The 25967-nt window shown below is 47.0% G+C and overlaps 11 protein-coding genes across 11 annotated transcripts; 4 read left to right on the forward strand and 7 right to left on the reverse strand.

The window, feature by feature from the left end:
* Positions 1-596: 596 nt before the first annotated feature.
* On the forward strand, positions 597-1677 carry PADG_04755 (uncharacterized protein; the record flags this gene model as incomplete). The annotated part of the gene is made up of 2 exons (XM_010762059.1): positions 597-684; positions 737-1677. 2 exons carry the CDS (start codon positions 597-599, stop codon positions 1675-1677), a joined length of 1029 nt encoding a protein of 342 aa, XP_010760361.1.
* A 317-nt stretch (positions 1678-1994) lies between these two features.
* On the reverse strand, positions 1995-5653 carry PADG_04756 (uncharacterized protein; the record flags this gene model as incomplete). The annotated part of the gene is made up of 8 exons (XM_010762060.1): positions 1995-2835; positions 2893-3022; positions 3081-3259; positions 3330-3451; positions 3511-4353; positions 4406-4494; positions 4553-4728; positions 4812-5653. 8 exons carry the CDS (start codon positions 5651-5653, stop codon positions 1995-1997), a joined length of 3222 nt encoding a protein of 1073 aa, XP_010760362.1.
* Positions 5654-6374: 721 nt separating this feature from the next.
* On the reverse strand, positions 6375-7267 carry PADG_04757 (dolichyldiphosphatase; the record flags this gene model as incomplete). The annotated part of the gene is made up of 3 exons (XM_010762061.1): positions 6375-6835; positions 6938-7127; positions 7223-7267. 3 exons carry the CDS (start codon positions 7265-7267, stop codon positions 6375-6377), a joined length of 696 nt encoding a protein of 231 aa, XP_010760363.1.
* A 988-nt stretch (positions 7268-8255) lies between these two features.
* On the forward strand, positions 8256-10145 carry PADG_04758 (RBR-type E3 ubiquitin transferase; the record flags this gene model as incomplete). Its single annotated transcript, XM_010761829.1, has 2 exons — positions 8256-9775; positions 9875-10145. 2 exons carry the CDS (start codon positions 8256-8258, stop codon positions 10143-10145), a joined length of 1791 nt encoding a protein of 596 aa, XP_010760131.1.
* A 1346-nt stretch (positions 10146-11491) lies between these two features.
* Positions 11492-14242, reverse strand: PADG_04759 (uncharacterized protein; the record flags this gene model as incomplete). The annotated part of the gene is made up of 3 exons (XM_010761830.1): positions 11492-13007; positions 13067-13884; positions 14126-14242. The coding sequence occupies 3 exons, from the start codon at positions 14240-14242 to the stop codon at positions 11492-11494; spliced, it is 2451 nt and encodes an 816-aa protein (XP_010760132.1).
* An 855-nt stretch (positions 14243-15097) lies between these two features.
* On the forward strand, positions 15098-16145 carry PADG_04760 (uncharacterized protein; the record flags this gene model as incomplete). Its single annotated transcript, XM_010762062.1, has 3 exons — positions 15098-15135; positions 15226-15776; positions 15853-16145. The coding sequence occupies 3 exons, from the start codon at positions 15098-15100 to the stop codon at positions 16143-16145; spliced, it is 882 nt and encodes a 293-aa protein (XP_010760364.1).
* Positions 16146-16337: 192 nt separating this feature from the next.
* On the reverse strand, positions 16338-19233 carry PADG_04761 (mannosyl-oligosaccharide glucosidase; the record flags this gene model as incomplete). Its single annotated transcript, XM_010761831.1, has 7 exons — positions 16338-16586; positions 16673-17582; positions 17634-18012; positions 18084-18129; positions 18184-18341; positions 18422-18898; positions 18981-19233. The coding sequence occupies 7 exons, from the start codon at positions 19231-19233 to the stop codon at positions 16338-16340; spliced, it is 2472 nt and encodes an 823-aa protein (XP_010760133.1).
* Positions 19234-19913: 680 nt separating this feature from the next.
* PADG_11820 (uncharacterized protein) lies at positions 19914-21255 on the reverse strand (the record flags this gene model as incomplete). The annotated part of the gene is made up of 2 exons (XM_010762237.1): positions 19914-21127; positions 21222-21255. 2 exons carry the CDS (start codon positions 21253-21255, stop codon positions 19914-19916), a joined length of 1248 nt encoding a protein of 415 aa, XP_010760539.1.
* A 568-nt stretch (positions 21256-21823) lies between these two features.
* Positions 21824-22733, reverse strand: PADG_11821 (uncharacterized protein; the record flags this gene model as incomplete). The annotated part of the gene is made up of 2 exons (XM_010762238.1): positions 21824-22299; positions 22382-22733. The coding sequence occupies 2 exons, from the start codon at positions 22731-22733 to the stop codon at positions 21824-21826; spliced, it is 828 nt and encodes a 275-aa protein (XP_010760540.1).
* A 430-nt stretch (positions 22734-23163) lies between these two features.
* Positions 23164-24553, forward strand: PADG_04763 (Elongator subunit IKI1; the record flags this gene model as incomplete). The annotated part of the gene is made up of 3 exons (XM_010762063.1): positions 23164-23322; positions 23592-23748; positions 23808-24553. 3 exons carry the CDS (start codon positions 23164-23166, stop codon positions 24551-24553), a joined length of 1062 nt encoding a protein of 353 aa, XP_010760365.1.
* A 306-nt stretch (positions 24554-24859) lies between these two features.
* PADG_04764 (SNAP receptor SEC22) lies at positions 24860-25784 on the reverse strand (the record flags this gene model as incomplete). The annotated part of the gene is made up of 4 exons (XM_010761832.1): positions 24860-24922; positions 24989-25394; positions 25485-25591; positions 25731-25784. The coding sequence occupies 4 exons, from the start codon at positions 25782-25784 to the stop codon at positions 24860-24862; spliced, it is 630 nt and encodes a 209-aa protein (XP_010760134.1).
* Between the last annotated feature and the right edge of the window lie 183 nt (positions 25785-25967).

Raw genomic sequence — 25967 nt, forward strand, 5'->3', positions numbered from 1 at the left:
TGAGGTTTGTAACTTCAAGGACTCTTGTCACCCAGCAATGCTAAATTCCAACGAAGCTCTGTTTCTTTTCCAAAACAGTGTCCAGACGTGTTGTCAATTGCTTGCTGATTCTAACGGTCTAACGGAAGCCTCGAAAGTCAAATGCCAAATTAAGCAGCAGGGGGGAGACCCTTAGAAACGACCTTATAGGATGGATACAAAGAGCCTTTGTTAAACATTGCGGGGTTTGGTTCTACGGAGGTCGGGGAAATGTAGATGCGAGTGCCGGGAACACCGGCACTCGGCACAGAGATTAGCCGAAACATCCCCGTGCAATCCCGATCAACATGTTGACATTGATTGCCGGAAACAATCCATCCAACATGCCGAAAAACTTCATTTTTTCATCGGCCGTCGTTACGATATCGTTTTTGTGGGTCCGGCACGCGTCCATGTACTAATTCTATGGAGTAGATTTTATGGGCTATCCGCGCTTGGCGCCAGCCCACTATCGGGAATTCTTCGGAACCAAACCCACTAGCTCCCGAAAGCTAGTGTTGAAAGCAAGGTCTGCATAGTTTAATCCAGCAAACTCTAGGTGATAGATAGGCTTCAACATGGCTCCACCTCAACCCCAGTCCCAAACCATTCTAATCGCCCCCTCTGTTGCTGATGGGTTTACTCGGAAACTCCTTGAAAAACAGGGTGTCCCTCCCCAGAATGCCGCCATAATCGCAAAATGCCTTTGTCGAAGCAGATCTGCGCGGTGTTGAGAGCCATGGCATAAACCGGATCCCTTCGTATCTGGCTCGGATTCGACAGGGTGTTCTAGACCCAGCTGCCATACCATCTCTACGCCAAATCACCCCAGTCGTTGCCCAAGTAGGTGGACATAACGGCTTCGGCTTCGTTGCTGCAAATACAGCCATGGAACGTGCGATCGCCATGGCGAAGGACTATGGAATCGGGATGGTCTCTGTTACGCATTCAAACCACTTCGGCATGTCCGCTTTATATGTCCAGCAGGCGGTCGAGGCTGATATGATGAGTCTTGTTTTCACAAATTCTTCTCCCGCACTGCCGGCATGGGGCGGGAGGGAGAAACTCATGGGCGTCTCGCCGATAGCATGCGGGGCACCCGCCGGCGGCAAGTCAGGGGTGCCGTTCATACTCGACATGGCACCGTCTGTCGCAGCTAGGGGCAAAATTTACAAAGCCCTGCGACGTGGGGAGCGAATCCCGGACGGCTGGGCGTTGGATGAGAATGGATCCCCGACCACAGATCCTGCGGCGGCTTTAAATGGGGTAATGTTACCCATAGGAGGGCCCAAGGGGTCCGCTCTAGCAATTATGATGGATGTTTTTGCGGGCGTTTTGTCCGGTTCTGCGTTTGCTGGGCATGTTACAGGGCCGTACGATCCGTCGAAAGAGGCTGATGTAGGGCATTTCATTGCGGTGATTAAGCCAGACTTGTTTATGGCGTTGGAGGAGTTTAAAGAGCGGATGGATTATTTGTATCAGAGGGTTGTCGGGGGGGATAGGATGGAAGGTGTCGACAGGATTTACTATCCTGGAGAAATTGAGCTGCTGACTGCAAAGAAAAGGAGGGAGGAAGGGATCCCGTACGTAACGGAGGAGATTGAGGCGTTGAACAGAGAGGCGGATGAGGTGGAAGTTGCGCATTTGGACGATATTTGATCTTCAGGGGAAAAGTCTCCTTCCAATATCAAAGCAGAGTGATGCATTTATTCTCAAATTAATTATAGAAATGAAATCATAATGATGGATATCAAGCGGAACATAAATCATGAAAGAAAGCATGCAAAGCGAGAGGACACATGAATCGAAAGAAACAATGCTAGACAATCTGCCGTCTACATACACTTAGTCATTCCAAGAGTAAGAATACCATCTACAACATTAGCAAAAGAAAGACGTAAATGGTCCCCGAAAAACTGGTGGGGAGGGGGGTCAAGTGCGGACCCCAACAATGGCAGAGAATAACGGTGTTCTCCTCACCAACCCTCTGGTGCAATCATCCCAGGCTCCGCCCATTCTCCACCATTAATGTCCGATATTGGCTCACCCTCCTCGCTAGCTGCATTTACCATCTCATCCCCTGACATCCCCCAGCCCATATTCTCTAGCTCACGAACAAAGAAATCCCGCTCCTCTTCCATCATTGTATTCGTATCCTCAAAAGCCATTTTATCTTTATATTTGCGCAGATGCCACCAGTGTGTGAGTCCTCGCAATGTCTGCTCCATAGGTAGAGATTCCTCAACTTCAGCATCCACATCGCTGCCAGCCAACCAGTCATCGCGTAGTTCTGGGCGACAGTACAGATAAATGGCAGTGATAACACGCATGTGGCTCTGCCGCCATTTTCGTCCGCAGTAGGGGACTTGCGATTTCACTAGCTTGAGAGTGTAGAGTCGGAGATGCGGATCGGGGACCTTGATCCCCTTGCGGAGGATATTGCTTGATTTGTATTGGACAAGCAGAAGGCATCTGTGCGCTTTGTCTCGAGTGATTTTCTGCATTATGTGGAGGAAGTTTATGGAGGAGAAGAAGTTTCGAAAAGAGTAGGTAGTGACCGGTCCATTGGTGGCGGGAGCGTTGGCATAACCTAACTCGTCGACTTCAGGAAGAAGAGGAGACCTGTTCATAGGGATGGATTGTGGTTTGTCTGGTGATTGTGGGCGGGAGGAGTTACCAGGTGCCGATGGATGGGAGGTTTTATTCCGAAGGATTGGAGGGGGGACTGCATCCTCCTCGCTGTCCAGGTCCAAAGGTTCAGGGGAGGGTGCGATCTCTGGGGGGTTATTAGAGTGGACGTGGCAAAAGCGGAAGAAACTGGAACGAGTTAGGGAGGCTTCTAATCGACATATACATCTGGAAGAGGTTACATACCTCAAATCCTCTCGATCATTCTTTTGGGCAACAGCTTTATCCACTTCTTGGTGTATAAACATCTTCAATATGAGGGGAAGGTAATTTGAATCAAGAAGCAGTTGTGTCATGTATTCGAATTTCAGTATGTCTGTAATATGCACGTTAACAAATATCATACTAAAGCGGCAGATAGCACTGAACCATACGTGATCGTTTGAAAAACTTCAGCATCAGTAGAAGACATCCTGAGATAGCACTCGAAGTTATTTCTCGGAGCCTGATGGCATCTAGCTCTTCGGCGTCCACTTTATCGTCTTCCCGCTCAATATCTTGAGAACCTGTATTAGGTGCCGCCTCATCATCAAAGGCAGAGTTTCTAGGTTGGCTAAAATATCAATAACCGTTAGTTAGCTTTCCAGAACCATACCGATAAGCAATATCGTCACAAGACCCACCCTTGTCGGAAGCCATTTTGTCCGTTTGCCTTGGTCTGCAATGAGGCAGACTCCGTGATATTGATTAAAATTTCTTTCAAAAGAACTATGACGATAGACTGTAGATGTGGAAAAGCCTGGCTCTGTAATAGAGTTATCAGCTAGGAAGTCCAGAAGCAGACAGGGTAAAAGGTAAACTTACATAAAAGTCTTCAACCGCATCTAGACGTTCCTGGACGTATGGATCGTCGGATTCTTTTACATGTTGGACGCCGTGGGGTTTCTTGTTTCGTAGCTTCGTAGCTTCAGAGTCCAATTCAACATCGTCCAGCAAATCAGGCTGCCGCTTTTCATCAAATTCCGTTGCCTCCCATCCTCTATCATATTTCAAAAACCTCTCTCGCTCCTCCCATAGCTGACGCATTGCTCTCGTCATCTTCATTCGACTAGAAAACAGCTCTCCAGCTTCGATAATAGAGGCAGGGACATCGCTACCCTCCCACTTCTTACCCACCACTCTATCTTGAAATTCACTGCTCCCCTTACCGCCAATATCATTACTCGTTTGATCGAGGGGCGGATACATAAATGGGAAGTGTTGGTTTGTTTGATAGTTTTGCTTTTTGCCCCCTTTGCCACCTGGTCCCATTGGCGAAGGCGGGGGAGACGGCGCAGGGGTCGCAATGTGCACAGATTGGTGAAGAATCGATCCATTTCCACTTGTTGATGATGGTCCAATGCCCGAAAATAAGTTTGAGGTTGAACTGTATCTGCTAGAGTGGCTTGGTAATGGAGGAAGCACTGAATTGTTCTCCAACTCAAATGGTACCAGGGGAGGCGGGGGATTGTAAGCGGGATATTTCGAAGTAATTTCCTGTCGAAAGATGTGATAGTCGAGCGGGGAAGCGGTAAGAACCGGAAGATTAGAAGACTTCGACGCGGCTTCCTGGGCATCGTATTTGGGCTCGAGATCAGCTTTGACCTTCGCCAGGCTGTCGGATCCTCCAAATAGCAGTAACAGACATTTCCATAATAGAAGGGTAACCTAGAAATGTTATTAGAAAGAGGAAGTTCCACAAAATCAGAAAGCAATTTACCCTGGTCAGCGGAATCATGGTGGCTTCCTCCCAGCGCAACCGAGCAATAATTTCAACCAGAAAAACAAGAATATTCGGCCTTAAAGCAGCTGCAAGTAACAGAATTAGCTGCGAATATATAATCGTGGTGATCAAACAAAAACCTACCGATATCTTTTTTCAGGCCCAGTTGATCTTGGTTGGATTCTTCCTGTTTACGTGCAACCTCTACCACAAGATACATAGCAGTGAGAATTAAATTAGCCTCACGCTCCCGGGCAGCGTAATATGCGGCTGTTCCATTCTCCGTTTCGAAAAACTTCATATCCGTTCCTGTTATCGGTCTAATATTGGAGGATCAGAATAAGTGAAATAATAATACTTTCAAGAAAATGTTATGGGCCAAAAAGTAGCGGGGGTAACTGACTGGTCCTTCTCAAAAATATGTTTCATAGCCTCAAACAATATGGGAATTCCGCCGCATTGCTGCACAAGCAAAACATTGTTTACCATCCATTTGATCTGCATTGATTTTGATTTCGGAAACTCTTCCGCTGACTCAAACTTAGAAAATCCCTCCGGATGATCTTCGGAAACCTTGCCCGCAGTGACGGCCCAAGTCCCTGTAATAATATAGCATATCACCTCGAGGGTTTCAATTCGGGCGAACAAATCTGAATTATCGAGAGATTCAACCGTACGCGAAATAAAATTCACGCGCATCTCGTCGCTAGCATCAATCCACGAAACCTCAGAGGTCGGTGGGTTCGGGAGATTTTGACAAAATTCAGACCAGTTCTGGTCAAATGAAGCCTTGGATCCCAGAAGCATAAGACGATCTGGTTCGTTGTATTGAAACCACTCATCCACTTCCTCCGGAAATGGCTGACAGTCGGCGTACTCAAAAGCATAAGCTGGTTGTTCGGACTTTGGCATTTCATGTACAAATTTCCGTAGTTGTGCCAAACTCAAGGAATCTGTTGGAGACTGGTTTTGCGGCACGGGCGCTGGGGGTGGTGGCTTCAGAGGTGGTGGTGGAGCACGCAACTCCGGACGCACTGGTTCTCGTCCATGGCGTTGGAGAATCCCGGGAAAGTCATCGCGATCAATCTTGCAGGCTTTTTCAGCCTTAAAGCCCTCTACTAGTTCTGGCATTAGCTGCTCATCGGGAAACGTGGAGATATCAGTTCCCGTCTGGTCAATCTCGTCGGCGCGGACGAAGTGGTGTTCCGGCACGTCAGAACGCCGGGATTTCGAAGAAGAATCCATCCCTTTCTAACTAAAGATTGCCGGCGCCAAATTTGCTAAAAGCAAGCTTAGAAATAAATATAGCTGTAACGCGTAATCATTTGGGAAAATTGTCCGATATTTTTGTCGCGTTCAGAATATCACAACCTCAGGGTCTGATGCCAAGAGAGGGTAAAATAAAGGCAAACAGCCACAACATAGGGATTCTAGAGAAGAATACCTCATGGTCAATTAGACCTATGCACAATGGGCTGAGAGTAAGTTAGTCATAGTTTCGTTGCCTGCATTGCAGAGTTCCATGTCAAAACGTCCTCGCTTTTATTCCATGGAAGGGTCCCTTTGGAGGCCGAAGTTTGAACACCAAACGGAAGCGGAATAATGTAATCCCGAAGGCCATAACATGCCCTCTTAACGACAACTCTGGGACCAAACAACCGGCTTGAAAGAACCAAGAACAATCTACAGAGTACAGAATAACCATGAATATCATTGCTAGTTCCAGGAGGCGTGCTGAAGTCCGCTACATTCTATAGCTCGAGCTGCTCGCTTGATCTACCTATATATAAATGTTTCTAGAAAAGATGGCGTCCCCGAAACATTCCATGAAGACACAATATACAACAACTTTCAGCCTTCATGCCAGCAGCGCAGACTAGATTACAGTTACGTGGGATCATATATATATTTCTATTGCAAATGGGAAACCTCGAAATTGGGTGTAGGTCGCCATTCAGGGAAGCGGTTAGTTAATCTTGCCGGATGCTTTCGCTGCCCGTCTTGCTATCAATCTCTTCTCCTCCCATCGTTGCCAACCTGCCTCCACAAGATCTTCTCTGACAAGCAGATCGCGCATCCTAGCCATCCTTGCTAGCCGCGTTTCCAAAGCCCAGTCGACCCAACCCCACTGCCTGAGCTGGCTTGAGAACCAGAACCATAATACACTGCAGACCACCCCGGCAACAAAGCCAGCAACAACCTGTCGGGGTGTGTGGTAGTTTAGGTATATGCGGCTTATGGCAACTGCACAGGCACATGCACAGGCTAATACCGCGACAGCTGCTCGTTGGGTATATGTAGACGGAGAACAGGTGCTGGAAGCATCGGGCACGTGCCGAACAAGGAGAAAGAATGTTAAGGAGAGAGAAAAGAAGGCAACAAATTGCGAGTGTGAAGACGGCATGCCATAACCCTTTCCATAGATCTCTGTTAGGATTGGAATTAGTCAAGTTAGCGCCATTGACACACTTGCTATTGTAAGAGAGAATATTGAGGTATTGGAAGAGAAACGAAGTTGACAGGACATACGCTGTGGCCTCTCTTCCTGTATCATCCTCTTCAGTAAGAAATTGATGGCTTCACATAGCATCTGACCGGCAAACATGAGTAGGACTTCGACCTCACGCGTCGCCCAGATAAGGGTAAGATAAATAACGCAGATTGCTTGTGGGGCCAGTGACAGTAAGGCGGAAACGTAGGAGAGAGGATCTTCGGGGTTCTAATTATTTAATGCCCCGGGTGAAAGTCAGTTTCCGTTGCAGTCTCCAAAAGGGTTGCATTGCAATGTCGACGAACGAAAATAACAAGACTCACATAATTAACATGAGTCAAGGACAACGATGCCAGAGGAACCTCCATGTTATCCGGCTTCAAATGGAAGACCCTGCAAAAAGGTCAAACAGACTATATAAGGGCTTTTTTGTCAGATGCTATCAGCGAGGCTGCTGATGTTATTACTTCTGTCAAGTTGAGCAATATGAACAGACAAATGTAATCAAATATGCCAAAAGGATTGATCAAGCGCAGATGCAGTTAGTATGTATTATATTCCATCGCAACGGGTTTAACGAGGGTGGTTGTTCTTTTATCTATGCCCGACCGATTCGCGAAAATCGGCGGTCGCTGGTCCCCCCTCAAGCACGTCAGAGTATCCTTAGATACAAAAGTGATACAGAAGTCGGGATCCAGATTAGAAACGAGAAATATAATAAATAAAAATAAAAAAATAAAAAATGAGAGAGAAATGATACGCCGAGAGAAAGAAACGGATATCCCCGTAAAAACAGTGGCTAGAAGCCACCGAAACCTTTTGCCGGACTCTTTAGTGGTTGGTGGCCTTCGTCTGTCTCGACTAACCCCCCGTTGGGGCAGAAAGTCTACCCAGCTCAGCTATTTTGTAAGGTTTGACTCCAGTACATATTTTTTGACCGCAATCCCCTCCAACTTCCTCCTCTCACCACCATCTCTCTTCCACTTTAACTTCCTATTCCCACCTACAGAGTGTCAGCATGTCAGCACAGAAGAAGCGATGATCTGGACAGATATCGTTCCTACGTTCACTCAATCTATTCAATCTCCCATGCGCCAATAGATCCACCCTCGCAGTCACATAACCCCGCAATGGTGATGATAGGACCTGCTTTTTTAATGCAAGAGGATAACTTCAAATGACGTTGTTTTCAACCTTGGGGGTTGGTCTAACCTATCTATCCTAGCCGTCTGATGCTTAGCTGCTCCGGTTCGCTGTTCCGTTCATTAAGACGTCGTTCTTGAACCCCTCACTGGCTGTCCATATACGATCCTGAACCAGAAACGGATTGTTGGGAATACACCCAAATAAAGAAAAATGGACGAACTCTGCGAAGATGAAAGGGCCATTGAACTATCGTCTATTGCTGCGATATATCCAGAAATCGTTATAGATCCCAGTGCCAAGTTCAAGGCCTCTCTTGAGCTTCCAGTCTCTCCCACAGTCCCTTTAAAAGTCCTTTTTCAGCGCCCAAAATCATCGCTTCCAACGCCTCCGACATCTCTCGGCCCCGACGACAATGATACAGTGTCGCAGGTTGATGCACAGGAAACTGCCCCCCTATCCCTCTCACATTTGCCACCCTTGAAATTAGATATCCAACTTCCTGATGGGTATCCCTCGCTTGCATCTCCTCATTTCTCCATCACGACAAACCCGGATTGGCTACCGCCGTACAAAGTCGCCGAGTTTTTAACTGACGGCAAGAGATTATGGGAGGAATGCGGAAAAGACTTTGTCGTTTTTACTTATATCGACCATCTACAACAATTAGCGGAGAGGGCATTTGACCTTTGCGGAGATCATGAAGACACCGTCATTTTTTCACGAGATTTAAAGGTTGCACTTATGGATTTTAACATTAAATCTAAGCGGGAAAAGTTTGAGCAGGAAGGTTTCGAGTGTGGTGTTTGTTTAGAGCCTAAAAAAGGAGCAGTTTGCCATCGGATGTTGCTGTGTTCTCATGTCTTCTGCATCAGTTGTCTCCAGGGATTTTATAATGCTTGCATAAAAGAGGGGAATGTCGATAATGTGAAGTGCTTGGCCCCAGGCTGCGGGAAAGATCCAGTACCTGAACCCCAAGCTGAGGTTATGGGATATGCAGATCCGAGGAGCTATAAGAAAAAGGATCGAACTCTTAATCCAAGTGAGCTGCTACAAATTCCACTGGATCAGGAAGTTGTACAGCGCTATGTACAACTCAAAAGAAAGCGGAAGTTGGAGTCAGACAAAACAGTTGTCTACTGTCCTCGCCAATGGTGTCAGGGAGCTGCTAGGTCTAAAAGATATCCGAAACGAGACGGCACAGTGGACGAATTTGAATTATCGGATGACGAGTATGATGAAACCAGACCTTCCCCATTTGACCCGCTTGCACCAGAAGAACAACTCCCACCCATGTCACAACGTCTGTCGATATGCGAGGATTGTAGCTACGCATTCTGTAGCGTCTGTAAAAAGGGTTGGCATGGCGAGTTAGCTTTTTGCTATCCGCGAAGAACTGCAGAGCTCTCCGCAGCGGACAAGGCCAGCGAAGATTATATCAAAACGTACACTGCGCCCTGCCCAACCTGTGAAGCCCGCTGCCAGAAGGCAATGGGTTGCAACCACATGATCTGCTTCAAATGCAACACCCACTTCTGCTATCTGTGTTCGAGCTGGCTTTTTGAATCCAATCCATACAGCCATTTTAACGACCCGGATGGTGGTTGTTATATGCGACTTTGGGAGCTGGAAGAAGGCGATGATTCCAGACCTGCTCCACCGGACTGGGATCGTGCAGCTGCTGAAATGCAAGACATGGACAGCGGTGATGACGACAACGCCGATGACCTTGAGTGGGAAATAGCCGCTGAAACCGGCAACAATGGCAACTGGGGCGGAAATCGCCAATGACCACCAGCTCCCGGCCAACCAGCAGTTCCTCGAAATGCAAGACGACATCGAGGTAATCGAGCACCCCCTCCCGTACCGGTGCCCCCGGGCATCAATGCAAACCAACAAAATGGACGTCGCCCAGACGATGCAGCTCGTGCTGCCGCTGCTGAACAACAGGTTCAGGCCCAAGCCATCGCTGAGGCTCGCGGTCAGCAGCTTAATCCACCCAATCCCCAACCACCCAGACAGATGGTAGGGCTGCAGCGGTTTCTGCAGCTGGTGCAGAATGACCAGGAAGATGGATGGGATAGTGATGAGATTTATTTATAATGTTTTCCACTCAGTATGCTTGAAATTTTCACCCACTACTTCCTCTTCTTGTAAATATGTTGTTGATGCTGGATTTCATCAACATACCATTGCCATACATACCTTGGATATACACCAAAGACTTTCTCCTGCTTACTTTATAACAGGGCTACTGACATGACTAGTCTTGTGTTTTTCCATTTTGTTTTTTATGAAGATTTCAGGCTCTCCACAATACGACGTAATGCACGTTCATTCTTGATTCCATAATTTTTGTCCATGATATTCTTTGATTTTCAGTATACGACATGTATTTATTCAACCCAAAGATTTAATTCTCCATATACCCCTTCCTAAATATATTTATTTTACCTACTTCTGTACCACTTGGCCAATGCTAGATAGCTGTCATCGTACCTCTAATAAATAAAAATTAAAACCCTCTCTCCTCAACCTCATAACTACTTCTCTTCCCCTCACTTCTTTTGACATTCATTCACCTGCACTCTTGTTTTCTGTATCTTCTACCACATAAACTCATATTTCTTCTCTGCAGATTCTAGAAATATAAATGTCTATTTAATGGAGAAGATATGAAGTCGTTGGTTAGATTAAAAAGATCTAGCTTCTGAGTGGTGGTTAAATATACAGGACTTTTGTAGTCGGCACCCGCAGGGAGAAACTACAACAAATATTAATCAAAGCACGTCCCCATCCTGTAACAAACAGCCATATCCAAACCTCTGGAGGCAGCCTTTACTCTCAGATCATAAAAAGACGTTATTCGACGCAGCGGTGAACATGACGTCCCTAATCCATACCAATACTCTTTAATTAGGTGCCCGCCTGTAATGTCAACCTCGGGTTGCCGAAGTAATCTTCAAAAAATGGTGCCTCACCCTCTGTTCTACAGCTGAGCAATGAAACTGCGCAAGGAGTTGACATTTTTACCTTCCTACAAGTAAATGAAGCATGTACTATACCTAAAAAGTATGGAGTATGGATAGGGAAGCCTTCCACACACAGCTGCAACTGATTAACAGGAGTAAAGAATTATGGGAGGTATCATTCAATTTAACAGGGAGGGAAATAATAAACGAGAAGAAGTAGGGTACATTGCTAACTTCCAAGGTTCTTAAGGTATGCCGGCAAAAACTCCACAACTACCTGTCATTTGATTTAATCAATCAACCTATCGAATCCCATATTTGTTTGACATAAACACTCAGCAAACCAGGAGGATTCTTGAAAGAGAGGTGAAACTGGTATTGTTAAACCCAGTATCGTTAAAGTTAAGCAGCACACGCTTCGCATAGATGGAGACACCAAAGGTAGTGTCAAGAAGACAACGAAATTGTTGCCAACATTCACGGTCTCAACAAGGACCCTCTTGCAATCAGCTGCGTAAGTCTGCCATGAGGGCTCATCATATCCGTAGGCCATTCATAGAAGAGCTCATAATGCATCACCGTCAAATTCGAATACATTAACAGAAGGCGATAGCGGCGAGAAAATTCGATGCCGTGCCATTGCTCACGTCGGAGATGTTCATCGACATCCGGTACCTCGAGTTTCTTGAAATGTGGAGGGTTGGCTTTCACTTCCGGTTCTGCTGAAGTTTGGACTGCATGTTCTTTTGATTTGATAATAAGTTTCTCGCTGCGCCGGCGATGGTGGTGAGGCTGTGTAGCAGTTGAGGAAGAAGCAGCGTTCGCGTTCGTGGTGTCGTCTATAATTTGCGAAGACCCGGATGAGCTGACTTCGTCCAATGGGAGCAGGTGACTTTCAACAGGCCCAACTGCCATTCCAACAAGGGGAGTTACGGGACGGTCGCCGCGATTTTCTTGACTTTCGAATGGGATGATATGATCCAATCTAAATGCTTTACCATCTGGACATTCGGTCAGGGAGAGAATGACTACACGACCCTTTTGTGACGCCGCTAGAACAACACCCAGTTCGGGGATCTGATGCACCATATTGAAGCGGTCCGCCATGCCAAAATTGGAGGTATTGCCGCTTCCATCCTGAAAGACAGGGTCATGTAAGATAAAGGATGCTTTTTTGGCGAATGGATGAGCAAACATGTGGACTACTCGTTCTGAGAAATGGAGGATTGGGAAATCGGCGAAAATGAGGGGTCTGTGGGTATCTGCTTCCTCTGAACCAGACAACCAGCTTGAAATATCCGGGAAGATTTTTTCTGGTGTATCACCACCCTGGCTATGTTGTTGGAGACTTTCGATCAGAGTAAGGTCGGAACCACTTCCGCCATTTTGAAACGCTGCGTAAACATAGTTGTGAAACCCCGCATAGCTTTCAACTACGCTGTCAACGTCACCACCATGTTCACTCTCGCCTTCAACTTCCCCCTCCTCCACCACCACCACCTCCTCCTCCTCCTCCGGCTCGCCCTCATCTTCGCTATCGGCCTCCTGGGCATCGGAATCATCAATATCATCGAGTTCATTTTGGGGCAAGTCTTGTGCTGTATCTATTACAGAAACAAGAAGGGCATCGATGAGCTCAGCGTCTGTGAGGAGATCTGGGGAGTCGCCTTGAAGAGAGGGAAGCGTATTTGCGACGCTGTCTGAAGGAGTCTCCATCAAGGACTCTACCGCTGGTGAAGCCGGACGAGATGAGATATCTATATCAGATCCCATTGAGAAGTTCCCATCCAACTCCTGGTCTTCGACGCGGGAATTATCCGGATGCTGTCCATCTTGCCGCGTATATCGCATGCGTTGGGCAATTTTGCTCAAGTCATGGACATTGTCAACATCGGCGAGTTTGTGCGGAGTGCCACCACAGGCAATTTGAAGCGTGGCTTTAGGCCTAAAACTCCGCGGATCAATTGCTAGAACATTCCATCCCACTCTACGGCTAGGAGAAGACAACATTTAGTCAAATATTCAGATTTAAGCAGGTGGAAGTAGCCTCACTTGTCATGTTGGGTACCAGGGTGTTTGCGAAGGCCCCGCTGAAGATCAATGATTTTCACAGGGGCCGGATGATGCCAGATATTGAATAACATGAGTTTGTTACTGATATCAGTACTAACCAACCAGTCACCATAGGGATCAAGATCGGAGTTTAAAAACCCAATGTTCGGGATGTTGTATCGATGGCCAACTAAAGTGAATCGGATATTACGTGCGCGGCGTTTATCTTGGCTCATCCGACGGAGTGTGCTATACTGCGATTCCAGGCTTACATTTGTCCATTCCAAGGCGTCACCAGCAGATGTAGAATTACGAGCATTCACCACATTTCCAGCAGGTTTCTCGGGAGCTTCAGGATCCACCAATGCAAAGGCGTAAACTGTAATACACCATGAATTCGAGCTCACGGCGACGAGGCGAGCATTTGTGTGTACTGCAAGTCCCCAGGCACTCTGGCCCACCCAGTCGCTGAAAAAACACTCGACTAGCTCTCCAAGTTCTCTGGGTTTATTAATTCCAGTGACACTGGCTTCCTCGATGACCACGAAGATTCGCTCCGTCCGGTAGGCTGCCACGTTACCATTATCGGTAGCAAGGAGTAATATCTCTTCATGACCGAGATCATCGACGCGAATAACATTTATGGTTTGTGGATTTTGTGGTGTGATGTAGGCTCGTGCCCGAGGATTTTTCATTAAGGGTGTTATTATCATTTCGGGCTGAGGCGCAAGCGCCCGTCCGCGGCCAGATGGTTTGTAGACATAGATTTCATCACCAAAGGCAACAAAGTAGAGGTTGCGGTACTGAGATAAAGCGGTCTATAGAGACATTGTCAGCTAGTAATGGCGGATATGTCGCAAGAATATCTATAAAATGTACCAGATTGTTTCGCCAGCTAGAAGGTCTCAGCAGAAGCGGATCGGATCCTCTAACTCTGGAACAATATCATCAGCCAACGTTTGAGTTTGTTCGTCTTCCAATGACATGGGCATACCGCGGAAACTGTAATCTAGTTAGTCAATCAATAATCTACTGCAAGTAATCGTAGAGTGTCCATACATGGTCACTAGCTAACTCGACGCCATGCTCTTTCACATAGATCACCTCATCACGCTTTCCAGCTAGGTAGACGTCAAGGGAGCAGCTCCTCTTTGACCTTTGACGCTTTCCTCGCATTGGGAACATCGACTGTTCCACACACTCCACATCAACAGAAATTTCGTAAGCTCTTTTCCAGAACAAGTGGCGGGGGATTCACACTGTCAAGTTCGGCTGAGGTTTTAGCTGTCCACAGTAAGGGAAAAATTGGAAGGGCCAAGGAAATAGGAATTTAACGCTGCATGGTCGATATAGGTGCACTACTGTGAGTATGAGTACTGAGTTGTCATGTCATGACAGACACCGAAGTTGGGAGGTTTTAAATGAACATGGGCGTGAGGTCATAGCGTGCTCCAATGTCAAGGCGGGGTTTAAATTTTACCTCAAAAACTTCACAGACCAAAATATGGCCTGTGCACACCAATGCCAAGCCTTAGTCAGTTCATAATGTGGGGTTGTTCATAGAAAGCTAGTCTGGAATAGGAAAGACTGAATTACGGCAGGGCGTTCAAATTTGACCAGTGCTTGGCATTCACCCTCTAAAATGCCTACGTAAAGATTACTAACCTTTCCTCCCAACATGGGGAGGGAAATGTCAATAAAAATTACCACATAATAATGTATCCAATAGATTGGAGTGGATGAATCCTGTGCTCCCAAACAGTCGTGTTCGGGTGGTCTCCAGGCTCCATAAAGCATGTGACGCAAAACTGAAATTACTTGAGATAGGGCTGGGTCATGTGCTCTCGTGCGCGGCTGCGCTAGGCCCCGATATTAAAGATCTGACTAAGCACAACGTGAAGATTAAAGTCACATGACATCAACCAAACCCGTGAAAACCTGGAGCTTAATTACGCCTAAACCATAACTACACACACATACGGTCTCCGGAGCAATACCTGCAAGCTCCCACATACAACTTCATTACTAAACATGGATCTCGTGGCAAGTATTCGAAAGGAGGGCAGTCGGTAAGAGAACTCATTTATACCACTTTCTATCCTTCATCTCCATGCAAAGTGAGAAGAGAAAAGACATACTCCAAACTAACCATCAACCAGCGGCGGCCGCGACTCTTTCAAATGGTCCGACGTCAAAGAATCTTCCCACCGCGAAAACTACCTGGGCCACTCCCTCATGGCCCCCGTTGGTCGCTGGCAGAAAAACCGCGATCTATCCTGGTACGCCAAGGGGGATCAGGAACGCGAAGATTCCGCCGAAGACGCCGCTGCAAAACAACAACGGGAGCGCGAGGAGGAGATTAAACGTGTCAAGGAGGTTGAGCAGGAGGCTATGGCGCGTGCACTGGGGTTACCGGTGTCGCCCAAAGGTTCCACTAACCCCAACATGACGCCGCTGAGCCGGAAGGAGGTGGGGAGGGCTATTAGGGAATCTGACGCGGCAGGCGGGGAGTGCGCTGGTATGGGTGATGGGGCGAAGGGTGTTGGCCGAGGGGGATTTGGTGGAATAAGCGGTGGTGGAGGCGGTGATGGGGATATGATAGAAGGGACAGGAATGGGTATGAAAGTTGTGGAGGAAGAGTTGGACCGGAGGAGGGAACGGGAAGAACGGAAGGGTCGAAAAGACGATGAGCGGCGAAGGAGAGACAGGAGTAGGGATAGAGATCGTGTAAGAGACAGGGGGAAAAAAAGCCGGAGACATGATAGTGAACATGATCGTTATGACAGACGGAGACGTCGCTCGACATCTAGGGATGCAGGACATTGGAGACACAGACATCGCTCAAGATCGCCCGATAGGCGCAGACACCGTTCCAGGTCGCGTGACAGAGACCAGTACAAACGGTGCCGTCTGTCTCGGTCGCAAAGTAGGGATCGTAGATCAGGGAGAGAGGAGAGAATTCCGCGCCGAGAGCGAACTCGGTCTCCCGCAGACATTCGCAGTAATCGTCACCTTCACAGGGGAAACAACAGCTACGGCCGACAGAGACAACGTCAGAAAGCATGGGATGAAACATTAACGAAATAATGAGGTTTGAAAATTTTTAATGGTTTGGCAGGCGTCTGGCGTTGGGGCCTCCCTTTTTGGAACACAACCTTTTATACTATTGTATGCACAACGTACTTCTACGGAACAGATACCCCGCAAATATCAAATAAACCCTTTCTATCTATAAAGAAATGAGAAAATTTCCTGTCAGTGGACGGTACTTTTACAATTCCTTATGTCCGCTCTTCTGTTCTGCGCTCAAATCAGGCATGATCATCATCTTCACCACCAAACTTGTCCATCCTGTGAAATGCTGCGTTCGTTGACCTGCGCCAGTCTCAGGATTGTACTGCTCCCAAGCGAATCCAGTCTTCTTCCACTGATCGAACACATTCTCCACAATATTCTTGCGCAGCTGGGTATACATTTCGCGGGCTTGGTCCTGATGCGGTCCTGCGACCCCAGCGACATCCTGTTTCCCCATGATAGTCAGCAAACTTTCCGATGAGCCTCAAAAAGAGAGAAAGAAAAAATATATATTGTACGGGCCCCACTTACCAGAAGGTTCTTGAGAATCAGGTAATTGATATTTATCCAAATGGGGCTCCTCCAATAATTCTCCTCCGTTCCATAGAACTTGTCCTTCTTGCTCAGACTACGAATACCATAATCACTCCACAGTTCTTCTGGATTCTGAATAAGATCAAGCACGGGTCCCAGCCGTGGACTATCAGCTGGTATCAATCCCGTCATAAAGGGAAATATCGATACGTATCCCTTATGGCAGACATGCACATGCTCCTCAGAATCGTCAATGGTTGCATCACAATAAGTCTGAGCAGCTTTGTCCCAGTGGAGATCGTCGATGTTCCGCGTAATCGCAGTCTCATAGAAGGCAAATTCCTCCATGTCCTCAATTTTCCCCAAGGCTTCAGCTATCCGTCGAATGACGCGGGTCATCATGCCCATCCAACTGATCAAATCTACATGCAATTCACCGGGATGGGGCGGCTGGGGTCTGGGGTAATCGTCAAACCCGGAAGCGAGGATGTGTCGGACAGATCGTCCTCGCCATCTATATGCTTCCCTCGAGGAGAAAGCTTCCCGGTCATACGACTTGATGTCGCCCCACTGTGTTTTTTTAAACCAGAAGTAGTGGCGTTTCAGTAATGGGTAGATGGAACGAAGATATGAAATAGCCAGGCCTGGATTCTCCAGGTGTATTGAACGGATATCAGAGAGCAAACCATGCATTTCAATCTGCTCATGGCCGATGGACTTGTTCAATTGGAGTTTATCCACAAATGTCTCAAGAATCATAAATAGGGTTGGTGGATTTGCAAAATTGGGGTGCTGAACTTGAAATTCAGCAGGCACTTTGCTGTGAGCTTCCGCACCCAAAATCTGTTCCCGTGCTATCCATCCATCCTCGTCCATGAGGTTGAACCAGCTCTTCATTATTTCCAGGCTAGGTCAAGTTAGTTGTTGATAGTAAGCTGGGTTAGGACCAGGAACATACGTTAAATCGAGGTCCCAGTCAATAATAGGGATTAAATGAAACCCTTCATCCCAGAGGAAACCTCGCGGGAAGAATGGCCGGGACGGGATGCTGGTGAATAGCTCTGATGGGCCTGCTAGGATTGGATCGGCTCGCATCCGTGCTTCTGCAGCCTCTTCCCAGAAACCCTCGTTTTCTTCTTCATATTCTGGAGCATTAGACCGGTCGACAAGTGAGTTGCCATAAAAGTATCCTATCCCACCAACCAAGTTCGAAAACATTGCCTTGGAAAACTCGGTATATTTAGGTGCGTTAAAAGGTGCCAAAGGGGAAAACACCTTATGAAACTTTTCAGAAAACGAGGCCGAAGCACTTTTGATCTCCTTAGTGAGCTTCGTTGCTGCAGAATGTTAGAAACGAAGGTACCGTCCTAACTTGTTTAAAGAACAGGGATAGAAAGATTCAACTCACAGGTTAATGCTTCCGGCGACGAATCTGACGAAAAGAGAATATCGAACTTCTACAAGTCAGCAAGTAATTATGGGGGAAAAGTTTATATGTATATATGTACCTCAAATGCGCCCTCAAAAACCTTCTGCACAAAATAAATATTCCCATCATCAGCTTTGTTGGCGATGGTAAATATCTGCGCAGGAGGAGGAGGTCCCTCTGTTCCGTGCTTATTCATGGTAGCGTCAATCTGCTCCTTCATATGGGTAAACAGAATACCTTTAAATTTCCAGGATAGAAGTCAGTGTATAGTTCCCCTCCCTCACTGCAAATAAGTGAATGTGAAATATAAGACATACCTTTCGCTTCCCAAAGCGCCTCTGATGGTATCCGAAGTCCCGCAACCATTGTCCTATCCAATGGCTTCTCGTCATAGGCTGCATTGCTTCGGGGAGGGTGTGCATTACTCTCCGGTCCGCGAGTGATGTCGACAGTGAAGTCACCAAGCCCCAGTGCAGATCCTTTGAACTTTACATCCCCTTCGTATCCCAGAGGGTCAATCTCATTCGCAACTTGGAGACTGCCCAATCCTTCCATTGCCGCGTAGAAAATAACCGTCGTCGCTTGGTTAGGAGGAGCATCCGGGCGGAGAGTTCCCTTGACACGGGCACCCCAATTACCTCCATTACTTCCACCGGGAACCTTTATAAAATCAATCGTAAGGTCTATCGTGTTCCCCGCATCGTGAATCGTCTGACGACCTCCCTTCCTAATATCGTACTCGTCCCATCCGTAACCAGCCATCCCTTCATTTTGTTCGCATGTATGTCTAAAGTCTTAATTGATGAAGTCAGTATAGATGATAGCCTAATCCATAATACAGTGATCTGTCCGCAGAGAGCGATGCCGAATACCTACTCTGCTGTGCAGCGTCAAAGTCATCCAGCTTCGCCCACATCAATCCCATAAGCACACTCTGGGGAATTCGAGGGCGGACCCCGAAATATAAATTCGGCCTATACGGGCCCCATAATAGCGATTCATTGGAGGCTCTTCCTACCTCCTTTGCCAAGATCAGGACATTGTCGTGGGCGGTTAGAGGGTCTTGCCTGGCCGCGAGGGAAGCGGAGGAGAGTAAGCAGCATAAAAGGAATCGCAACGCAAAAAACATTCTTAAAATAAAATGGAAACTAAATTTAAACCATCAGGGCCAAGCTTGAGCTACTCCGTACAGAGGGTGTGGCTATTTGCAGTGTCTTGAAGTTTCGGATGTAGAGGTGAAAACAGCCTCAGAAATGTTGCTATCTGTCAGTTTGTTGCGCCGCTTCAGCCACTAACTAAATAGTTAAGGTTATTTACAGTTGGTTGGTTGGTTTCAAGCTTATTTGTTATCTGCTTCACAGTTCTACACCCACATAACGTTGACGGTCACTTAGGTTTGCGACACTTTTATTTATATTTAAAAAATAGCACACTTCATTAACTGGAGACGGTTACAGAAATTGCCTCATTAAAACCCTATTCTCTCCCCTGTGAAGGAATTACAAACGGCTACAATAATAAATACACTCCGAAAGTAAGACTTGGGGCACTACATGCAGTATATATCATATTGGAAGAGAAACAGGAATACACAATAAAGGGGAAATATCGGCTAGGGGCAAGAGGAATACGAAAGGACAAAATTGGATAAATCAAGGCCTGGTTGTAACTATCAAAGGGGTAAACGCTCAGTTTGGGAATATAAAAGGAACACCTTTACCTGAATTCATGTCTTCCGCTTCCCAGACATTTATGAGCAGAAACCACAGACTCCATCAGCAACTTCCAATCCTAGAGTAGAACCCCATTTTACAGAAATTTCCTCGGGTCCAAAGCCCCAATACTCGCGCTCTTCGCCTCCCCTTCAAATACAAGCTCACTCATCAACTTCCCCGTCCCAGGTGCATTCTGAATCCCCCAACACGTATGACCTGTCGCCATAAAAAGTCCCTTAATACCAGTATGGCCGATCAACGGGCCGCCACGGGTCCCCTCTACGTTTGGTAAATAGCAGGCTTGCCGGGCAATGACCTCCCCCTCCCGCAGCACCCTCGATACACTCCCAATGGAATCAATGATATCTTGACACCGTGCCTCATCAACTTGGACATCTGCTGTCGTCTTGGGCAACGGCATTGTTGTATCACCTTCCCCACAAGCATAAACGCTATCGTCTGGCCGCGCGTAGATCTCAGGAGAGAGGACGGTCAGTCGCGAGCGCTTCCCTTTATCTGACGACACCATCCCAAAGCCCGCAGGCAATGTAATGCTTGTAAATAGCGTGTAGGCAGAAACCGGTCGTGTAGGACGAACAACAACACTGTGCGCGCGAAGAGCAGATATGGGCGCGCGGGGGAAAATGTCCCGTGTCCAGGGGCCTGCAGCAATAACCACATCCGTTGCCGGAATGGTATGCGAGGCGCCTGTTTTCTTCTCTGTAAACGTCACGGACTGCACAGCATCCGTCGAGTGATCGATATTTGTGACATGGCCTAGAGTTATCCTTACCCCTTTCTCCTCCGCCAACTTCGCCATGGAAGTCGTAAATAGAAAAGGATGAACCTGCGCCGTTTGCCCCGGCTGACCCATGTCTTCAAAACTCCTCAGTGTCGGCGCATCAAACCAGTCCAAATCCTCAGGAATACCAGCAGCTTTTAACTGCCCCGCTGCGTTATGGCTCCTTTTCTCTAATGGAACCGCCTCATCAGTTTTCTCCGCAGGTTCCTTGGATTTGTCGAGCTGAGGCCATGAGCAGCCCACCGCCTCAAGTTGTCCGCAATTAACCACTCGATAGCCCCATCTTGCCTTTCCATTATGCTCCCGTGCAAGTTCTGCGTGTAGTTTGTAGCTGAGAGGCACTATGTTGCTTGGATAGGCCCAGAGTGCGAGGAGCCCACCCGCCTTGCCAGAGGCCCCACCCGCAATCTCTGTCGCTTCCAGAATTGTAACCTTATGTCGCAGCGGGTCGTAGGATGGATGTCGCGTAAGGAAATAGGCTGTTGAGCAACCAATTATTCCTCCCCCTATGTGAAGTTGGTGTTATTTATGCGGTCTCTTTTTACTGCGGGTGATTGATGCGGGGTAGGGGGCGAGTAGGTAAGGGGTTGATTAGGTTACCTATCACAATGATGTGCCTCTCCTGGCCGCCCATGACGCAGCGAGATGATGCCCGAATGATATTGGACTTAAATGATTGGTATTTGGTTAAGATATATACAGTGAGAATATCTGATGTGGAACGCGTAGTTTTGAATGGTTCCTACGATGTTTCGTGCTCTAAATGCTGCAAAGGCAGGGCATGTTACGTCAGAATTCGGGACCTCAAAACGGGATATATAGAATTGGTGGGATTTAACAAAGAATAACAGTTCTCCAATGACAGGCATCCGAGATTGGGATTTACGATCTTTTTTCTGAGTACTACCTATACTGCCGATCATACAGGGATACGTGGGTGTGGAAAGAAGGAGGACGAAAACGAGAATATCCAAGTCGTAGATGAGATTGATGCCAAAGCTAAGAGTCAATAGTTATATCAACGCCTGGATCCAGAAAAATGATCACAACAACCTGAAGAAACAGAGAGAAACACGTAACGTAGGAAGAGTGACAAAAATGATAATGAAAAACATGGTATGAACTCGCTCGAAATACGCTTCAGAAGATGTATTGTTAATATATATAAAACAAACAAACCCCCTTTAAAACGCATGTCCTACTCATCGCGTCGGGCTCAAAGGCCTATTGAAACCTCCCTGTCGGTTCATATACTGTCTGTACTCCGTCTTCTTCTCCTTGCGAACCCCGTAGATATTATTCCCAGGTACCTTCGTATTCTGCGTACTTCGGAACGTCGTAAATCCCATCGTCTTCCGCATCAGCTGATCTAGCTCATCGGTACCCCCACCATCAATATCGATCTCCATACCGTCCTCCACGGCTCGGGATTGGGATTTGATAGAACTTAGTCGTTTCGATTCAGAAGCCACCCCATTAACCCCCGCACCCGCGTTCACCTTCCCCGGTTCGCGTGTATCTCGTCTATCAGATTTTACGCCCCGCGGGAGCGGTGGTGACCGTGATCTTCGAGATCTGGAAGAAGTACCATTCCGTGCCGGCGAGAGTGATCGCGACGGGGATCGCGATAGGGATCTATCACGGCCACGTTCGCGGAACCGACTAGATCTTCCATACTCTGCCAGTAAATATTAGTTAGTATACGAAGTTCATGACAGGACTTAAAGGGGAAACAAACAAGGCAGAAAAATGAGCCATACCCCGTCGACTGTATCTATCTCTGCTTCCGCTCCGATCCCGATCCCGATCCCGATCCCTAATCCTTTCTCTATCCCTAATCCTTTCCCTATCTCTCCTATCTCTCGATCTATTTTGGTCACGCCTCCTGTCATCCCTGTCCCTATCTCTGGACCGGGAACGATGCCGGCGTTCGTCCCCCCTCGACAACACGTTGCTCCGTCTTGCATCTTCCTTAGTAGGTGGCTCTCGTTTGGATGCATCACCATCTATATCTTTGCCTATACGATCACTCGGTCTGGATTTCGTGTCATTTATCTCCCACATGGTGGAGCTATCCGTCCTTCTCGCGCGTTTGGCTGGAGGTTCAGCCATGGTTTGTTGTGAGGAGGATGGGACAAGACTGGAGCTCGAAATTTTACGGTGAAGATAAACGGAAAATTATGGCAAACTAGATAGTGTAAATCCACTCCCAATAGGTTACTAAGTTAGGAGGTAAGGGGATTTAGTCATGATCTGTTCTTTTGTCTGCCCGCGAAACGAAAATGATGATATGTTGCTCTCTTAAACAGAAGCTTGAAGGTTTGTCAAAATAACTGGCCAGTTACTTGAGCTTACCAATCTTTCCTACGGTGGCCTGTTTATGCCATTGGTGCTGCTAATATCAATCAATCAACCTTCGATTTCGGAAGTGAACAGTGAAAGAGATACGGAGTACATCTAAGTAATCAAATAAAGCAACGAAAGGTCGTCAGATCTGAGATATCTGGGTTTTTGAAGATTCCCGTTCTATTTGTGTGGAGATATGCCGTCTACAAATGTCTCCCACCGCCGCACGCATAATCTTTTGCTCATGTCGAAACTACTTAGCTTGCGCGATTTCACATCTCCTTTAACACTTGTTTTAGATTTTCTAGAACAGCCCGCCTCTCCCTTAATTCGAGAATATATCAGAAGGGCAAAGGTAATATCCAACACTCATCTTAGTCCGTTGCTGTTGAATATTTCTCTCTTGTCTTTTGGTTCATATTCAAAGTCGATTTGTTATATATAATTCCCCGAATAAAAAAGAGTATTGCATACACAAACTCTTTTATATTCTTAGTCAATTTGCCGTTAATATTGGATACCTCCGTCTTCTGGGAGTATATATGTACACGATAAAAATTCTGCGTCTAATGTCATATTTTGAAAGAAAATCGCCGGGACTAACCATAATATACAACCTTCCAGCTATCGAAAGTCCATGTTATATTTGTATCCTTCTCCACCCTAATCCACCCGGATGGCGTCGACACATTTATCCCAACTCGACGAAAAAGCATGGCAGATATTGTGAAAGAGGTGCTCGTAAAATCATCACCATCACCAAATAACCCCACCGCAAGAAGTGTGTGGACCCTTTTACAAACACCCCATCAACAGCACCATGCTCATATCATCATTTAGGATCTCTTATAATTATCGATTCAATCAATTCAATGATATCCCGAAAACGCGACGGGACGCAACAGCTGAACTTGGCAGTATATCTGAGCTCTCTACTCGGACCTCCACCTGCCAGCCCACAGAGCAATTCGTATACGTCACTGATTGCCGTATACCACCAAGATATCCCCACACGTCCACAGAATCAGACATCTTACGCACCCTCACCGCTATCTCTATTAACATATCTCGCCACCACGGTGCTCAGCGTGCATTCCATGAGCCACATCCTCGCTGAAAAGGCTGCGAGGGACAGGAGCTTAATGGCTCCATCCTTTGGTCTCGCGGAGGAGGCGGACGGTATCATCATTGGCAGCGTCGACCATGGCAAGGGCGCAGACGATGATCGAAATGGCCTCGTTATTGAAATGGAGCATCGACGTAAAAGCGGTAAGGGGGTTGTGGAATGGTATTATCTCCCACCGGAGTCCAAGGTCCATCGCCAGCAGGGTAAGGAGATTGTGATGCTGCTGGACGATCATCCCCTGTATCGACGGAAGGAGGATCAGGAGGTTGTTGCGACAGAGGGCTGGGAGCCGGAGTCGACCTTTGAGTTGGGACTCACTGAAAGGCAAAAGAGGGAGAGGGAAGGTGTTGTGCTACCTTATTTCGATGCGCAGAAAGGAGAGGGACCCGGTGAGGGAGGGAGAATTCTTTATTACATGGGTAAAGATGATGATTTTGATGAGGAGGAGGATGAGATTTGAAGTGATTGTTCTTACATTGCGTATTCGGATTAGGAGTGACCAAGGAAATGATGCGCATTGCAATCTCCTGCACGCTGGAAATCACCGTACCTGGACGTTGCTATAGTGGGACGGCACTCCCAGTAGTTGAAGTTGACTGAGTTCATCTGCCATCGCCATAGGGCCATGCATGGCCTGTATGAAAGATATCACAGTGCCCACAAAAAGTACGTCGAGAATAAAGGTATGCTGGGTCTCTCTGATCAACTTCAAACAAGACAATGGGGTAAAAAATGATATCATTATGATTAAAAAGAGAGACGCTACTTAGGAAAACCGCCAGCAGATCAATATAAACATAATGAAACCGACAGCGGCAAATGGCCCGTACTACAACAAGATGCCAATTAGAAACCAGTGCTTTGATCTACTATAAGTCAAGTTTCAGATACCTACCTGTTTCATAAGCAACTCCCAATTTATCCGCACTGCCGCCTTGCGGTACTTCCGACTGTCTTCTCTTAGCCTGCCGGACATCTCTCCCATCCGCTCCAGACTGTCACCCCGGTATAAGAGGTCCTCGATATTCTTGGTCATGACCTTTGTTACATCTTTGAGCTCATCGTTGAGCTTGTCCAAGTTCTGGGATGTGCGACTATCCTGATATGTCTTCATTGTTCGCTGAATAAAATTGTCAAAATTAAGAAAGGCATAGGGTGGTAGCTTAGAGGAGAGGTATTGTGAAGCTGGGTAGGTGGTTGTGAATTCGGTAGCCAGGTCATCGAGATAAGTAAAGGCTAGTTTCCGCGGGTATGATTTGTCTGTGATGCAGAGAAAGCAAACTTCGTCTTGGATAATATAACTATATACATATAAGATTGAGAATATATAAGCGACTGGAGCTCCTGCGGCTATTTAGAAGTTTAAAGTAGCGAGGACCACGTCTACTCACTGGAGGTTGTGTTGCCCAGACTCTATGGTAGCTCGCGTTTCCGAATTACGGTTCAATCGTTGACATATCTTTTTGGCGTGCAATTTGATTTCGGACAATGCCTCTCCCTAGTAAATATATTTTCGAGTTAGAGAAATATTCTGTCGCCTTTCACTTCACCTCTCCTAAAGGGGGAGAATCCATCACTAAGGTGTGCAAAGGTAATAATGCGCAACATCAACCAGCAACACCGGGGGGATCACTCACCTGCTCATCATCCACAGAAGCCACAAGCGGGACGCCTAGATTCACCCAAAGCATCTGTTAATTCAAGGGACCAGCCAATATCTCTCTCCGTGTTACCGCAATAAGCAAAGGTTGGTCGATAAAACCCACCATCCAGCCTAGTAATCTGAGTTGATACAACCATCCTCGCACACAATCCGTTTCCTTTTCTCTTTAACTTGTCATCAGCTTCTTATCGCATTGTGGACTCCCGGTCTG

Source organism: Paracoccidioides brasiliensis (genome assembly GCF_000150735.1).
Source record: "Paracoccidioides brasiliensis Pb18 unplaced genomic scaffold supercont2.5, whole genome shotgun sequence".
Taxonomy (NCBI): Eukaryota; Fungi; Ascomycota; class Eurotiomycetes; order Onygenales; family Ajellomycetaceae; genus Paracoccidioides; species Paracoccidioides brasiliensis.